The sequence below is a fragment of the Scyliorhinus torazame genome, chromosome 21 (assembly GCF_047496885.1).
Source record: "Scyliorhinus torazame isolate Kashiwa2021f chromosome 21, sScyTor2.1, whole genome shotgun sequence".
Taxonomy (NCBI): Eukaryota; Metazoa; Chordata; class Chondrichthyes; order Carcharhiniformes; family Scyliorhinidae; genus Scyliorhinus; species Scyliorhinus torazame.
This window is the reverse complement of record NC_092727.1, coordinates 30226350-30241255: the sequence shown is the minus strand read 5'-3', so window position 1 is coordinate 30241255 and position 14906 is coordinate 30226350. Positions and strand designations below refer to the sequence as shown.

At 43.6% G+C, this 14906-nt stretch overlaps 1 protein-coding gene across 1 annotated transcript; it reads right to left on the bottom strand.

Annotated features, from left to right (window-relative positions):
- Positions 1-282: 282 nt before the first annotated feature.
- On the bottom strand, positions 283-10159 carry smfn (small fragment nuclease). The gene is made up of 7 exons (XM_072486661.1): positions 9934-10159; positions 8061-8144; positions 7862-7939; positions 5165-5276; positions 4148-4256; positions 2896-2949; positions 283-1174 (listed from the first exon to the last, which is right to left on the bottom strand). Exons 1-7 carry the CDS (start codon positions 10153-10155, stop codon positions 1051-1053), a joined length of 783 nt encoding a protein of 260 aa, XP_072342762.1. The 5' UTR covers positions 10156-10159; the 3' UTR covers positions 283-1050.
- Positions 10160-14906: the final 4747 nt, after the last annotated feature.

Sequence of the window (14906 nt, the reverse complement as noted above, 5' to 3'; positions counted from 1 at the left end):
TACCCTGTTAACCTTTCACACCCTTGTTTAGTCAAGGAATCGCTCCATCTTTCTCCTCAATCTACCTCGCATCAAGCTTTAGAACACTTGTCCCAATTGCTAGTGTTCAGTTTCAAATTTCAACTCCAATGGAGCATCTCAAAAAGGTGATACATGAAAGGCAAAGTATTTGTTGTACCTTAAAAAAAGAAAACACCTTTCGACTGCTCTCGGTCTAAAATTTCATATAAAAAATATAAATTTACAATGGGACTTGACAAGAAATGTCAAAGATTGCTGCAATAATGGAAGGTGTGAATTTATTTAGCCGTCTTATTTCTGATGGTCAAAACACACAAGCAGGGTTTATTTTCAATAAAAATAAAGTCCATTTTCAATGTTTTCTTTAAATTTCATGGCACAGTGCTAACAAAAAGGTAGAGTAAAATGATTTACTGGGGGTAGGGTTCTTTTACAGTGGTAGTCAATCAGAACCTCTCTTTATCCCTTTACACAGTCCTATGTACACCAAACATTTCAACACATGATTTAAAAAATTAAACCAGTTTCTGGCCAGATAATTAATTAAGCTTCTTGAAGATCAGCAACAGAAAACAAACCAGAAAGTCACACCGTGTGCAGTAATATATAAATTACTTACAGTATGGCCTTAACTAAGCACTCTCTCCCAGAAAGATATGGAAATTAGAAATTTAAGCACCAGGTTGTCAGATTTATCATGCACTATTTAACTGGGAAGAATTTCACCAAGTTAAAGCAGCTGTGTTCTAAATTGTGCTGATTTGTAGGGCAAAGGCTCAAATTAGAAGAAACAAAATTAAGCCTCTACTAGCTTCATTACAATTAATCAGCAAAGCCTGCAACTTAAAAAAAAAAGGCCAAACACTACAGAAAGAAATTTAGACATTTTTCTTTTAACATGTTACACATCACAATAGAGCCCATTTTCAAGTGGCCAATCTTGATTGGAGAGCAAAAAACTAAACAGACATCAAGTTTGGCAGGAGAGCTTTCTGGGTGCCATTAGACAGTCCCTTAGCCCAAGCTCTCTCACTTGCTATTGTCGCCATTTTCTAGGTGAGTCTTTCTCTTCTCATCTGCTTTGGTTTCTTTAAATATATGCATCCTGTAAAACTGGAGCTCTTTGATGCTCTCACGGATGTCAGCTAGTGCTCTGAAAAGCAAGAGATGAGAGTTCAGAACTAGAATTAGTTCATGCAATTAAATTACTAAAACCCTGCAAAATAATGCACTTTTAGTGGGTAGCTTTCTCAACTTTCTTTTATCAGAGGTAAAGGGTTCTAATACTTTCAGTGCATATGTCAACTATAAAAATTTGTCCACAATCACTGTCTGGGCTATTCAACCAGAGGACATTACAATCAAACATGATTTGCAGGATTGAGGGAGCTGGAAGCGAAGTATGTGCTAGAGCAGGGAGAAGTGTTTAGGTACATGCAGGTTCGGGATTTTGCCAGGAAGGAGATACAGAGCTTCCCAGAGGAACCGGCCTCCACATTGCTGGAGGAGGTGTTGATAACAAGGGGACTGGAGAAGGGGGCAGTGTCAGCGGTGTACGGAGCTATTCTGGAAGAGGATAAGGCACCACTGGAAGGGATCAAAGCTAAGTGGGAGGAAGAGCTGGGAGAGGTTATAGAGGAGGGGGTCTGGTGTGAGGTGCTCCGGAGAGTGAATGCCTCCACCTCATGTGCGAGGCTGGGGCTGATACAGCTGAAGGTGGTATGTAGAGCGCACCTCACGAGGGCAAGGATGAGCCAATTTTTTGAAGGAGTAGAGGATGTGTGTGAGCGTTGCGAGGGGGGCCCGCGAATCACGTTCATATGTTTTGGTCCTGTCCAAAGCTAGGGGAGTACTGGGAGGAGGTGTTTAGGGTAATTTCCAAGGTGGTGCGTGTGAAACTGGACCAGGGTCCCCAAGAGGCCATATTCGGGGTGCCGGACCAGCCAGGGTTGGAAACGGGAGCGGAGGCAGATATTATAGCCTTCGCCTCATTGATCGCCCGAAGGCTGATGCTGCTGGGATGGGGCCTGTTGGAACACTTGACCCTTGAGAAGGTTAAGTTCGAACTGAGGGGAAGCTCAGAGGGGTTCTACAAGTCATGGGCACTATTTATTATGCACTTTCAAGAACTGGATAACACCGAACATGGGGGGGGGGGGGGGGGGGGGCTGTGTAGATTAAGGGTGACTACGGGTAATCCCCGATTCCTTTTTGTCATTTGTTTATGTAAACATGCGGGCTGATGTTTGGGGGTTGGTGGGCGGATGAATTTGTTGTTATTATGGGGACTGACATATCTTGCTGATTATTGTTTATTGTTGATGGGTGTAAATGTGGGAGAAAATGTGAAAAAGGAGAATAAAAATATTTTATTTTTAAAAAAATCAAACAAGATGATATCTTCATCTGTAGTCACGTGCGCCATTTCTGCACTAATTCCAAGTTAGTCCATTTTCATCTACATCAAGCTGGTCTTTCAGCATTTTAAACCTTTAACAATGCTACCAAGATATTTTCATATGTCAACGTATGGCCCTCCAGAATAGGATTTTGAAAAATGCAGCCACCTAGAGGCAATTATGTAGAATGCCGTGAGGCAGAAATATGGATAAATACATCTGGGCTGGTTACACTTTCAGCCAGTGGGAATAGGGAATAGAGGAATAATGAGTCATTTTTCCACCTCTCTAACCCACAGAGCTTTCAGAAGCAAAACGAGGGCCATTCAGTGCTAGTATTATCCAATTTTCAAAGAGTCTTTTTTTTGTGAACAGTATTTGAAGTTTCATGGCTAAAGAGGCAAGATTTCAAACAAACCAGCTCACTGCAATTCTAATTGATCCTCTAAATAGTTAGCAAAAGCAAAATGCTCACCGATGTGATGCTTTCTTCTTTGGTGCATCTTCATACTCATCTGGATACCAACGTCTGAAAATAACAAAAAGCAAAAGAGATTTGAGCCTGATAGTTGGATGTAGGAAGTATAAATGTTTGAGTTTATCACAATAATCTTTATTAGTGTCACAAGTAGGTTTACATTAACACTGCAATGAAGTTACTGTGAAAATCCCCTCATCGCCACAGTACGACATCTGTTTGGGTACACTGAGGTAGAATACAGAATGTCCAATTCACTTAACAAGCATGTCTTTTGGGACTTGTGGGAGGAAACCCGAGCGCCCAGTGGAAACCCACGCAGACATGGGGAGAACGTGCAGAATCCACAGTGACTCAAGCCAGGATTCAAACCCAGGTCCCTGAAGCTGTGAAGCAAGTGCTAACCACTCTGCTACCGTGCCGCCATAAAAGGAGAATAATAAAATTGCACAGTTGTATGGAAAAATTACATAATTGAATAGAACTATAGTTTTTACAATTGTTAGGTGAAATAAAGCCTCAACACTTTTATTCTTGAAGCAATCCTTTGTTTGTTGAATTCCATTTTGATGCCACCAGAGAAAACAAAAGAAACACAAGACATTCTCCTTGGTGGCTAAGTTTTACATTGAAAAGGGCAGCACGGTAGCACAATGGTTAGCAATGTTGCTTCACAGCTCCAGGGTCCCAGGTTCAATTCCCGGATTGGGTCACTGTCTGTGCAGAGTCTGCATGTTCTCCCCGTGTCTGCGTGGGTTTCCTCCCACAGTCCACCGGTTTCCTCCCACAGTCCATAGGTATGCAGGTTAGGTGGAGTGGCCATGCTAAATTGCCCTCAAGTGTCTAAAAAAAATGGTTAGGTGGGGTTACTGGGATGGGGTTGAGATGTGGACTTAAGTAAGGTGTTCGTTCCAAGTTCCGGTGCAGACTCGATGGGCTGAATGGCCTCGCTCTGCACTGTAAATTCTATGATTCTATGAAATCGGAAGGGATAAGGAACAGGAGTAAATGAAAGAACAAGCTGACACATTAACTATGGATCGGAATGTAATTTCCCGTGTTAGGACACATTATATGTTGCAGGTGAGCCACTCTTATGCCATGGTGATCTACTGGGCTCCAATCAAAATCTGCAGAACAAATTTTTAAAAGTGCAGTTCCTATGATACTCTCACGTTTTTAATGTTGTATTTTAATACCATTGCTGTTCAGTTACAAGCAAAATTGAATGCAACAGCAAACCTCTTACCTGCATAATTCTTTGATGGTGCTGACATCAATTATTCTGTAATGCAGGTGCTTCATGAATTGTGGCATATACTTATCCAGAAACTTTTTATCAGCATGAACTGAATTTCCTATAAATAAAAATGTTTACAACGTGAATCTTCTGCTGCATATCACTTTTCCCTTTTGAATTTTCCACTCTCCTCTCCGGCTTTTCTCACTGGAGCGAAGAAGGCAGAGAGGTGTACAAGGTGATGAGAGGCATGGATAGTGGATAGCCAGAAACTTTTCCCCAGGGTGGAAGTGGTTGTCATGAGGGGATATAATTTTAAGGTGATTGGAGGAAGGTATAGGGGAGATGTCAGAGGTAGGTTCTTTACACAGAGTGGTGAGTGTGTGGAATGCACTGCCAGCAGAGGTGGTGGAGTCAGAGTCATTAGGGACATTTAAGTGACTCTTAGACAGGTACATGGACAGCAGTAAATTGAAGGGGTATAGGTTAGGCTGATCTTAGATTAGGATAAATGGTCGGCACAACATCGTGGGCTGAAGGGCCTGTACTGTGCTGTACTGTTCGATGTTCTCCTGGAGGACGCCAACTCATGCAAGTGTAATTCCACTTGGATGAACCAAATTTTAGAATGACTAAGTGAGCCAAAAATATCTTGAACAGGCTCAATGTGCTGCCAGAAAAAGCTGCTCCCACCATTGATCTCTTTGTAACAGCAGTGAGTGGGTGTAACTATACCAGATGGACAGCAGCAGTTCAAGGTAGTTCACCACCACCTCATGGGCAATGGGTAATAAAGGCTGGTCTAGACAGTGATGTCTGCACTCAATGAAAGAGTAAATAAATAAAAAACACCTATTCTTCTAGAAATTTCTTTGGGTTTGATCTATTTGACAATACTCAGGTTTTCAAAAGGTGTTACTACTTGCCAAGATCATGAAGTTACTCTACCTTAAATGTAAGCAAACTAACCACCAGCATTATGAAAAAACCCATGTAAACCATACAATACCTTAGCTAGTGTCATACCTGCAAGAGGACAGAGACCTGGTGGGGTATGTTGTCGTATAAAGGACAAAAACTCATATTCTGCTTGCTGTAGGCTGATCTTGCTATCCCGCACTGCTTGCGTGAGGCCTGACTGCAAGGAAAAGGAGAATCATATATTCACACGGAGCTCCAGGAATAAGTTACTTGGATACAAAAACAAATCAATATATTTCAGCATGAGTTTTAGGTCTTAAAATTGAACTTTGTCCATTAACTAACATTTTCTTCACTTTTACGTCCCATACTCTAAACATAATTTTAGAGAGACACTGTAGAACCTCATCTGGCACGCATAGTTTTCAGGCAACATGGTAAAGGGCCAGGATGCTTGGCCAGAGTGTGCAGAATAATTGAGCCGTTTGAAATTCACATATTCTGTCCTTACTTCAACATAATTTTAAATTATGCCGTTGTTTATAATGGAAACTACACAAATCTACCTTCTTGTAATTGTACTTTCCCACCATTAATAATTTAGTGTCACCCCCATTTGCTGTAGCGTTAATGGTAAGCCCATCGGTGCATGGAAAAAGAGAAATGGGAACAAACTGGCTGCAGGTTTGTGGGGGTGGGGAGAAGAAAAATAAGGCAAGGCTCCCTAGGCAAGTCAAAATGGCAAAGTGACAGTTGCAACAACTCCAGGACATCTAGAGTGTGAAGACAGGGTGAGGAGAATGAATCTACAGGCATCCAGAACAACACCTCACCAAACCACCCAGGGCCCGGTGATAGTGAATAAAAGAGCAGCTCACTTCCAATCACAGGTTCTCACGCACCCTTGCACAATAACACCCTCCCTCACAATAAGTGTAAGTGACCGTCCGGAGGCTGGAAGTGAGCCAGGCACAAACATCTTCTTACACGCCAACAGACATTTTATTTAAATCATTTTCTTGCTCTAGGATGAATGTGGGAATTTTATTTGGATTGTATTGTATATCTATATGTTGCAGTCATGTTATTAACCTAGATTAAGATATCCAGACTCGGTCTGCGCAAGCTGCAGTTAAGATGTTGTGGGGAGATAATTATTGATTTTAACCATTTATTTGTTTACAAAGAGATGCCGAATGGAACTTTGTTATAATTGCTGGAGATTTCCTGGAAAGTAGATAATTTGAGCGTTTAGACTCGTAAGCAGGTCATGGGATCAGAGTGGGATAGAGCTAACGTAATTAATGGGAGGAGCCACGTCTGTAGAAAGAAGTTATGCTTGTAGGACATTTTAGTCCGACAAGGACAGAAGGATTTGCAGGCTATTCCTGAAATGGTCTCGCTCTCTTCCCCTCCAAGCAGTCTTCCAAGAAATCTCTATACAAGAATACAGCAAAATTCATCCTGTGTTGTTAGCCTTATTTACTAATGGCTTTTGACCCGTAATGGGCTTTGCTTAATTGTAGATAGAGGTGTAAGTTAGTTGATAGTGTTTTTTATTTTAAGAATTGTTTTACTGTTAATTGAAAAGCTATTTTCTGTGATGTTAATGCGGTTACTCCTGTGTTAATAATAATATTGGTTTCAATAAAGATCCTTGTTTGTTAGTAGAATCACTCCTGGGGCGAAGGATCCTTTCCTGAGTTTTACAAATTGAAAAATTGTTGTAGTCTCATCCGGTTCCCAAATATAAATTGGGGTCTGGTCCCACAACATTTGACATTCTAATTTTTTTATTAGAAAGTACTATTTTTTTTCTTCATACCTCGTGGAATTCATGTTTAAGTTGTGCCAAACCTAATCTTTCCAGCATTTGCTCATCAGCCTCTTGACGGAGCAAAAAAATTGAAATGTGATCCCTTGCGCAAGGTTAGACAAGCCTAGTCTAAAACCAATCAAAATATTTTGGACAGCTGTCAGCATAGCAAACAGCAACGCCCGTTTCTTCATTATTGACTGCAATGCCAAAGTGGCAAGTTTACATAGGCATTGTTCATTATATGTAAACAGAGTAATTGTAATGGTAAATTTGACATGAAGTATAAACAAACTTATCCTTCTACAGCAAATTGCAATGCATTAACCTCCTTCCCCACCCCAACTCTATTCTACTCCCACAAGAAACTTGCACAAAAAAAAGCAGAAAATGCCATTTGTCAAGCACACAATTTTTTTTAGGGTAGATTGGAAGACAAAAAAAATGCAAACAATTATCGCTAGTTCCTAACGCTGTAGAGATTATAAAAAAAGTCATTCTTCAAGGTGACTTCAAAAGAATCTATTCAAACTATGGAAGGTGCTTAGAAACATTTCAATTTTGTTTCTAAAGTATTTTGCAATTATCTTTAAAAGACAGGGATTAGCGTCAATAGTCCTACCACATACTGAACCAGAAAAAGAGAACATGCCATAGGAACTGTTCTAAGCAAATTTGGTATTAACATCTTGTTCTTTTGAAGGGAGCAAGTAAGATTGACATTTCAGACACAAAGTATGTAAATGTTTAGTCGGTTTAGCTTACTTGGTGAGACAGCTGGTTCATGATGCAAAGCAAGGCCAGCAGGGTGGGTTCAATTTCTGTACCAGAGGTTATTCATGAAGGCTCTGCCTCAAGTGTGGTGATCCTCAGGTTAAATTAGGGGAAAGCAGCCTATGGTCATCTGGGACTATGGTGACTTTACTTACTAAATGTTTAGTTATGCAGAAGTAACAGTGTAATCAAAATAGACAGCAGCCACATACCATCCCATGATGTTCTGTACACCACTCTGACATGCCATCCAGTAGCTCATTTGGCTGGTTAACAATCAGATGTGGACCCTGATAAAAAAAAGAGAAACACCAGTGACATGGGCATTTTATTTTGCAACTTAAAACACATCCAAAAGACATAATTTAAAATATCCTCTTTTCCAGGGGTAGTAAATTTTAGACATCTTACCTCAGCTAAAATATTCAAATCTGAATCAGTTATAATGCAAGCCATTTCTATGATTTTATCTTTTTCTATGTCCAATCCAGTCATCTATTTAAGGAAAAAAAAAAGGAAAATATCAGACGACAAGATCTTTCTCCCTTTAGCATTTCCATTAAAAGTAGAAGGCGCAGTACTGATCATCATCTTTGAACAAATGGTAGTCTCTTGGAAACCTAAAGCGCCACACTATTATGATAGACAGGACATTATTCTGGTTCTCTGCTTCCACCTTTCCACTTCTACACATACCATAATATAAAAGTTGCAAGTGTGTGCACAGAACAGCAGAGAAGCTTACACTGTCTCCATGTACAAAAGCCCAAGTGACCTTTATTCAGTAAACTCCACATTTAAAAATTCTTCAATTACTCGTTCCTTCATATTCGGGGCTGTTTAGCACAGGTCTAAATCGCTGGCTTTGAAAGCAGGCCATGGCAGGCCAGCAGCACGGTTTGATTCCTGTAACAGCCTCCCCGAACAGGCGCCGGAATGTGGCGACTAGGGGCTTTTCACAGTAACTTCATTTGAAGCCTACTTGTGACAATAAGCGATTTTCATTTCATTTGGTCCACAATGAAAAACAGGACTGCACCATTGATTCTGGGGTAGTCAATTGCTTTACTTTTGAACTCAATCACAGCAGGAAATTCCCAGGACAGCACAAAAAAAACTTTTTTGGGGGGGGTCCTGGAAGCATGAGGGGTCAGAAATCACAACCAACTCACGTCAGACCCTGGCTTGTGACCAACCAAAATTGAAATGGGTTCATTCCATTAAAGCCCCAAACAGATTTCCCAAGGAACGTGCAACAGTGAAGTTAAGGTGTTAGAATGAACACAAACCCCAAAACAACCCAGCTCATCAATCCCACAAGCGCCACATGTCCCGCATGTGGCAGATGATATCGAGCCATCAAGCCAGAGTAGAAACAAATCATCCTCAATCCCAAAGGACAGTCCAAGAAGACACCAAGAAAAAACACAGACTCTGGGGCATGGGTTTGGAATCCACAAAATGAAACAAGCTTACATCACAGCCAATATGAGAGGGCTGGCTGGTGGTGATTTAACTTTAGGATCACCACACTTCAGGCAAGGGGCAAGGTTAGAAATCAGGCCTTCACAAATCAACTCAGCCAGAACAGCAATTGAACCCACACTGCTGGCCTCGCTCTGCATCACAAACCAGTTGTCTAGCCAAGTGAGCATGACCTCTAGAAGACAAGAGATAAATCTAATCCTACCAATTTGATCAATTTTAGTTATCCAGCTTACTACATTTCATTTTCCCACCAACATAGAAAGCCTGTGCGACACTACCTTCCACCAAGAAACAACAAACAGGTTTGCTTGCCCCAGTTTCCCCATTCCTCTGCTAAAGTGCACAATTCTCCAGCAAGCACTTAATCAACAGACACCAGCAGTTCACAAAGGGGGAAAAACATACTCGCATCATGTCTCTCTCTGGCACATTCCACATGCTGCAAACTGCACCACCAGGCATATAAAACAAAAACATTCCCAACTTCCAACATCTGTTCAACCGAATCTATAGACTAAGCAAATTCTTAATTTGATCAATCACACACACACACACACTGCTGGGGATAAAAGATGCTGGCATAAACACAACCAAAACTAGCACTTGCTGCAAGTGTCTGTACCCTAAACGAAACGATTGCCTTAGTGGGGAGGGGGGTTAAAATACAAATATTTTTTTAAAAAACGATATGGAGGCAAATGACACAATTCTAAAGGGGGGGGGGTAAAATTGAGTGAGTTGGGCACAGTTATAAAGTTTCAGCTGGCTGGAGGAAAAGGGGGGGGGGGGGAATTACCTCCAGATCCACCCACACCATCCTCTTGGCCATGCTCTGGGCTGCCATGGTGGCGAGATAGCGGATGGGAGAGAGCGATAAGGCGTGGAGTGGACACGGCGGCGGCTTCTCGCTGCGGCCGGGCCTGAGACAGGCCGGCTGAGGGGGACACCGAGTACGAAAGCAACCAACGGCCGCCCCAGCAGCAGCTTTAAGACCCGCGCCCCACACGCGCAGGCGCATTATTGCCGACGGCCGGAACTGCCAATCCGTCCGACGGCAGCCTCGCAACAGACCCCGCCCATACCCACCCTGTCGCAAAACGACACCCTCTCACTCCGCCCCCCCCCCCCCCCCCCCCCCAGCTGGTCCAGATGGTGCAGCAGGGATTGTGCAAGTTCAATACTTCTCATCAATTCTCAAAAGGTCTCACTAAGAATGTTGCTTTATGCTAACAATTACTGTCAATTTTGCATATAAACACCATAAACTAAATTATTTATTCAACAAATTGTATATACATGCCATTATTCTTTATTCAGTAAATTATTCACACACACACCATAAATTATTGTCTTTATTAAATAAATTATACACACATTCTTATATATACACATACTTACGTGGTTGTTTTTGACCAGCGCAGACCCGATGGGCCAAAGGGCAGCACGGTAGCACAAGTGATTAGCACTGTGGCTTCACAGCACCAGGGTCCCAGGTTCGATTCCCCGCTGGGTCACTGTCTGTGCGGAGTCTGCACGTTCTCCCCGTGTCTTGATGCCGTTAGTGTCCCTGCTGATTTTACCTGCAGGAAGTGCTGCCATCTCCAGCTCCTCCAAGACCGAGTTAGGGAACTGGAGCTGGAGTTGGAAGAACTTCGGATCATTCGGGAGGCAGAGGGGGTCATAGATAGCAGCTTCAGGGAATTAGTTACACCAAAGATTGGAGATAGATGGGTAACTGTAAGAGGGACTGGGAAGAAGCAGTCAGTGCAGGGATCCCCTGCGGTCGTTCCCCTGAGAAACAAGTATACCGCTTTGGATACTTGGGGGGGGGGGGGGGGCGGACTTACCAGGGGTAAGCCATGGGGTACAGGCCTCTGGCACGGAGTCTGTCCCTGTTGCTCAGAAGGGAAGGGGGGAGAGGAGCAGAGCATTAGTAATTGGGGACTCGATAGGGGCACAGATAGGAGATTTTGTGGGAGCGTGAGAGACTCACGTTTGGTATGTTGCCTCCCAGGTGCAAGGGTACGTGATGTCTCGGATCATGTTTTCCGGGTCCTTAGGGGGGAGGGGGAGCAGCCCCAAGTCGTGGTCCACATTGGCACTAACGACATAGGTAGGAAAGGGGACAAGGATGTCAGGCAGGCTTTCAGGGAGCTAGGATGGAAGCTCAGAACTAGAACAAACAGAGTTGTTATCTCTGGGTTGTTGCCCGTGCCACGTAATAGTGAGATGAGGAATAGGGAGAGAGAGCAATTAAACACGTGGCTACAGGGATGGTGCAGGCGGGAGGGATTCAGATTTCTGGATAACTGGGGCTCTTTCTGGGGAAGGTGGGACCTCTACAGACAGGATGGTCTACATCTGAACCTGAGGGGCACAAATATCCTGGGGGGGAGATTTGCTAGTGCTCTTTGGGGGGGGGTTTAAACTAATGCAGCAGGGGCATGGGAACCTGGATTGTAGTTTTAGGGTAAGGGAGAATGAGAGTATAGAGGTCAGGAGCACAGATTTGACGTCGCAGGAGGGGGCCAGTGTTCAGGTAGGTGGTTTGAAGTGTGTCTACTTCAATGCCAGGAGTATACGAAATAAGGTAGGGGAACTGGCAGCATGGGTTGGTACCTGGGACTTCGATGTTGTGGCCATTTCGGAGACATGGATAGAGCAGGGACAGGAATGGATGTTGCAGGTTCCGGGGTTTAGGTATTTTAGTAAGCTCAGAGAAGGAGGCAAAAGAGGGGGAGGTGTGGCACTGCTAGTCAAGAGCAGTATTACGGTGGCGGAGAGGATGCTAGATGGGGACTCATCTTCCGAGGTAGTATGGGCTGAGGTTAGAAACATGAAAGGAGAGGTCACACTGTTGGGAGTCTTCTATAGGCCTCCAAATAGTTCTAGGGATGTAGAGGAAAGGATGGCGAGGATGATCCTGGATAAGAGCGAAAGTAACAGGGTAGTTATTATGGGAGACTTTAATTTTCCAAATATTGACTGGAAAAGATATAGTTCGAGTACATTAGATGGGTCGTTTTTTGTACAGTGTGTGCAGGAGGGTTTCCTGACAGAATATGTTGACAGGCCAACAAGAGGCGAGGCCACGTTGGATTTGGTTTTGGGTAATGAACCAGGCCAGGTGTTGGATTTGGAGGTAGGAGAGCACTTTGGGGACAGTGACCACAATTCGGTGACGTTTACGTTAATGATGGAAAGGGATAAGTATACACCGCAGGGCAAGAGTTATAGCTGGGGGAAGGGCAATTATGATGCCATTAGACGTGACTTGGGGGGGATAAGGTGGAGAAGTAGGCTGCAAGTGTTGGGCACACTGGATAAGTGGAGCTTGTTCAAGGATCAGCTACTGCGTGTTCTTGATAAGTATGTACCGGTCAGGCAGGGAGGAAGGCGTCGAGCGAGGGAACCGTGGTTTACCAAAGAAGTGGAATCTCTTGTTAAGAGGAAGAAGGAGGCCTATGTGAAGATGAGGTGTGAAGTTTCAGTTGGGGCGATGGATAGTTACAAGGTAGCGAGGAAGGATCTAAAGAGAGAGCTAAGACGAGCAAGGAGGTTACATGAGAAGTATTTGGCAGGTAGGATCAAGGAAAACCCAAAAGCTTTCTATAGGTATGTCAGGAAGAAGCGAATGACTAGGGAAAGAGTAGGACCAGTCAAGGATAGGGATGGGAAGTTGAGTGTGGAGTCTGAAGAGATAGGCGAGATACTAAATGAATATTTTTCATCAGTATTCACTCAGGGAAAAGATAATGTTGTGGAGGAGAATGCTGAGACCCAGGCTAATAGAATAGATGGCATTGAGGTACGTAGGGAAGAGGTGTTGGCAATTCTGGACAGGCTGAAAATAGATAAGTCCCCGGGTCCTGATGGGATTTATCCTAGGATTCTCTGGGAGGCCAGGGAAGAGATTGCTGGACCTTTGGCTTTGACTTTTATGTCATCATTGGCTACAGGAATAGTGCCAGAGGACTGGAGGATAGCAAATGTGGTCGTTTTGTTCAAAAAGGGGAGCAGAGACAACCCCGGCAACTATAGACCGGTGAGCCTCACGTCTGTCGTGGGTAAAGTCTTGGAGGGGATTATAAGAGACAACATTTATAATCATCTAGATAGGAATAATATGATCAGGGATAGTCAGCATGGCTTTGTGAAGGGTAGGTCATGCCTCACAAACCTTATCGAGTTCTTTGAGAAGGTGACCGAACAGGTAGACGAGGGTAGAGCAGTTGATGTGGTGTATATGGATTTCAGCAAAGCGTTTGATAAGGTTTCCCACGGTAGCCTATTGCAAAAAATACGGAGGCTGGGGATTGAGGGTGATTTAGAGATGTGGATCAGAAATTGGCTAGCTGAAAGAAGACAGAGGGTGGTGGTTGATGGGAAATGTTCAGAATGGAGTTCAGTTACAAGTGGAGTACCACAAGGATCTGTTCTGGGGCCGTTGCTGTTTGTCATTTTTATCAATGACCTAGAGGAAGGCGCAGAAGGGTGGGTGAGTAAATTTGCAGACGATACTAAAGTCGGTGGTGTTGTCGATAGTGTGGAAGGATGTAGCAGGTTACAGAGGGATATAGATAAGCTGCAGAGCTGGGCTGAGAGGTGGCAAATGGAGTTTAATGTAGAGAAGTGTGAGGTGATTCACTTTGGAAGGAATAACAGGAATGCGGAATATTTGGCTAATGGTAAAGTTCTTGGAAGTGTGGATGAGCAGAGGGATCTAGGTGTCCATGTACATAGATCCCTGAAAGTTGCCACCCAGGTTGATAGGGTTGTGAAGAAGGCCTATGGAGTGTTGGCCTTTATTGGTAGAGGGATTGAGTTCCGGAGTCAGGAGGTCAAGTTGCAGCTGTACAGAACTCTGGTACGGCCGCATTTGGAGTATTGCGTACAGTTCTGGTCACCGCATTATAGGAAGGACGTGGAGGCTTTGGAGAGGGTGCAGAGGAGATTTACCAGGATGTTGCCTGGTATGGAGGGAAAATCTTATGAGGAAAGGCTGATGGACTTGAGGTTGTTTTCGTTGGAGAGAAGAAGGTTAAGAGGAGACTTAATGGAGGCATACAAAATGATCAGGGGGTTAGATAGGGTGGACAGTGAGAGCCTTCTCCCGCGGATGGAAATGGCTGGCACGAGGGGACATAGCTTTAAACTGAGGGGTAATAGATATAGGACAGAGGTCAGAGGTAGGTTCTTTACGCAAAGAGTAGTGAGGCCGTGGAATGCCCTACCTGCTACAGTAGTGAACTCGCCAACATTGAGGGCATTTAAAAGTTTACTGGATAAACATATGGATGATAATGGCGTAGTGTAGGTTAGATGGCTTTTGTTGCGGTGCAACATCGTGGGCCGAAGGGCCTGTACTGCGCTGTATCGTTCTATGTTCTATGTTCTATGTCTGCGTGGGTTTCCTCCGGGTGCTCCGGTTTCTTCCCACAGTCCAAAGACATGCAGGTTAGGTGGATTGGCTATGATAAATTGCCCTTAGTGTCCAAAAAAGGTTAGGAGGGGTTATTGGGTTACAGGGATAGGGTGGAAGTGAGGGCATAAGTGGGTTGGTGCAGACTCGATGGGCCGAATGGCCTCCTTCTGCACTGCATGTTCTATGTTCTGTGCTGTTGACCTCCATGACATTATAAACTATATTCTTTATTCAATAACTTCTACATACACACCATCAACTATATTATTTATACAATGAATTATATGTTCATACCATAAACTATATTCCTTATCTAATAAATTATACATACACACCAGACACTA

Excerpts from the sequence above, each read along its gene's own strand:
- smfn (XM_072486661.1), bottom strand. The coding sequence starts at position 10,155 with ATGCGCCTGCGCGTGTGGGGCGCGGGTCTTAAAGCTGCTGCTGGGGCG. Across the intron at positions 5,277-7,861 it reads GTACAGAACATCATGGGATG|TCAGGCCTCACGCAAGCAGT; the intron begins GTATGTGGCTGC and ends TTTTCCTTGCAG. Across the intron at positions 2,950-4,147 it reads ACCATCAAAGAATTATGCAG|ACGTTGGTATCCAGATGAGT; the intron begins GTAAGAGGTTTG and ends TGTTATTTTCAG.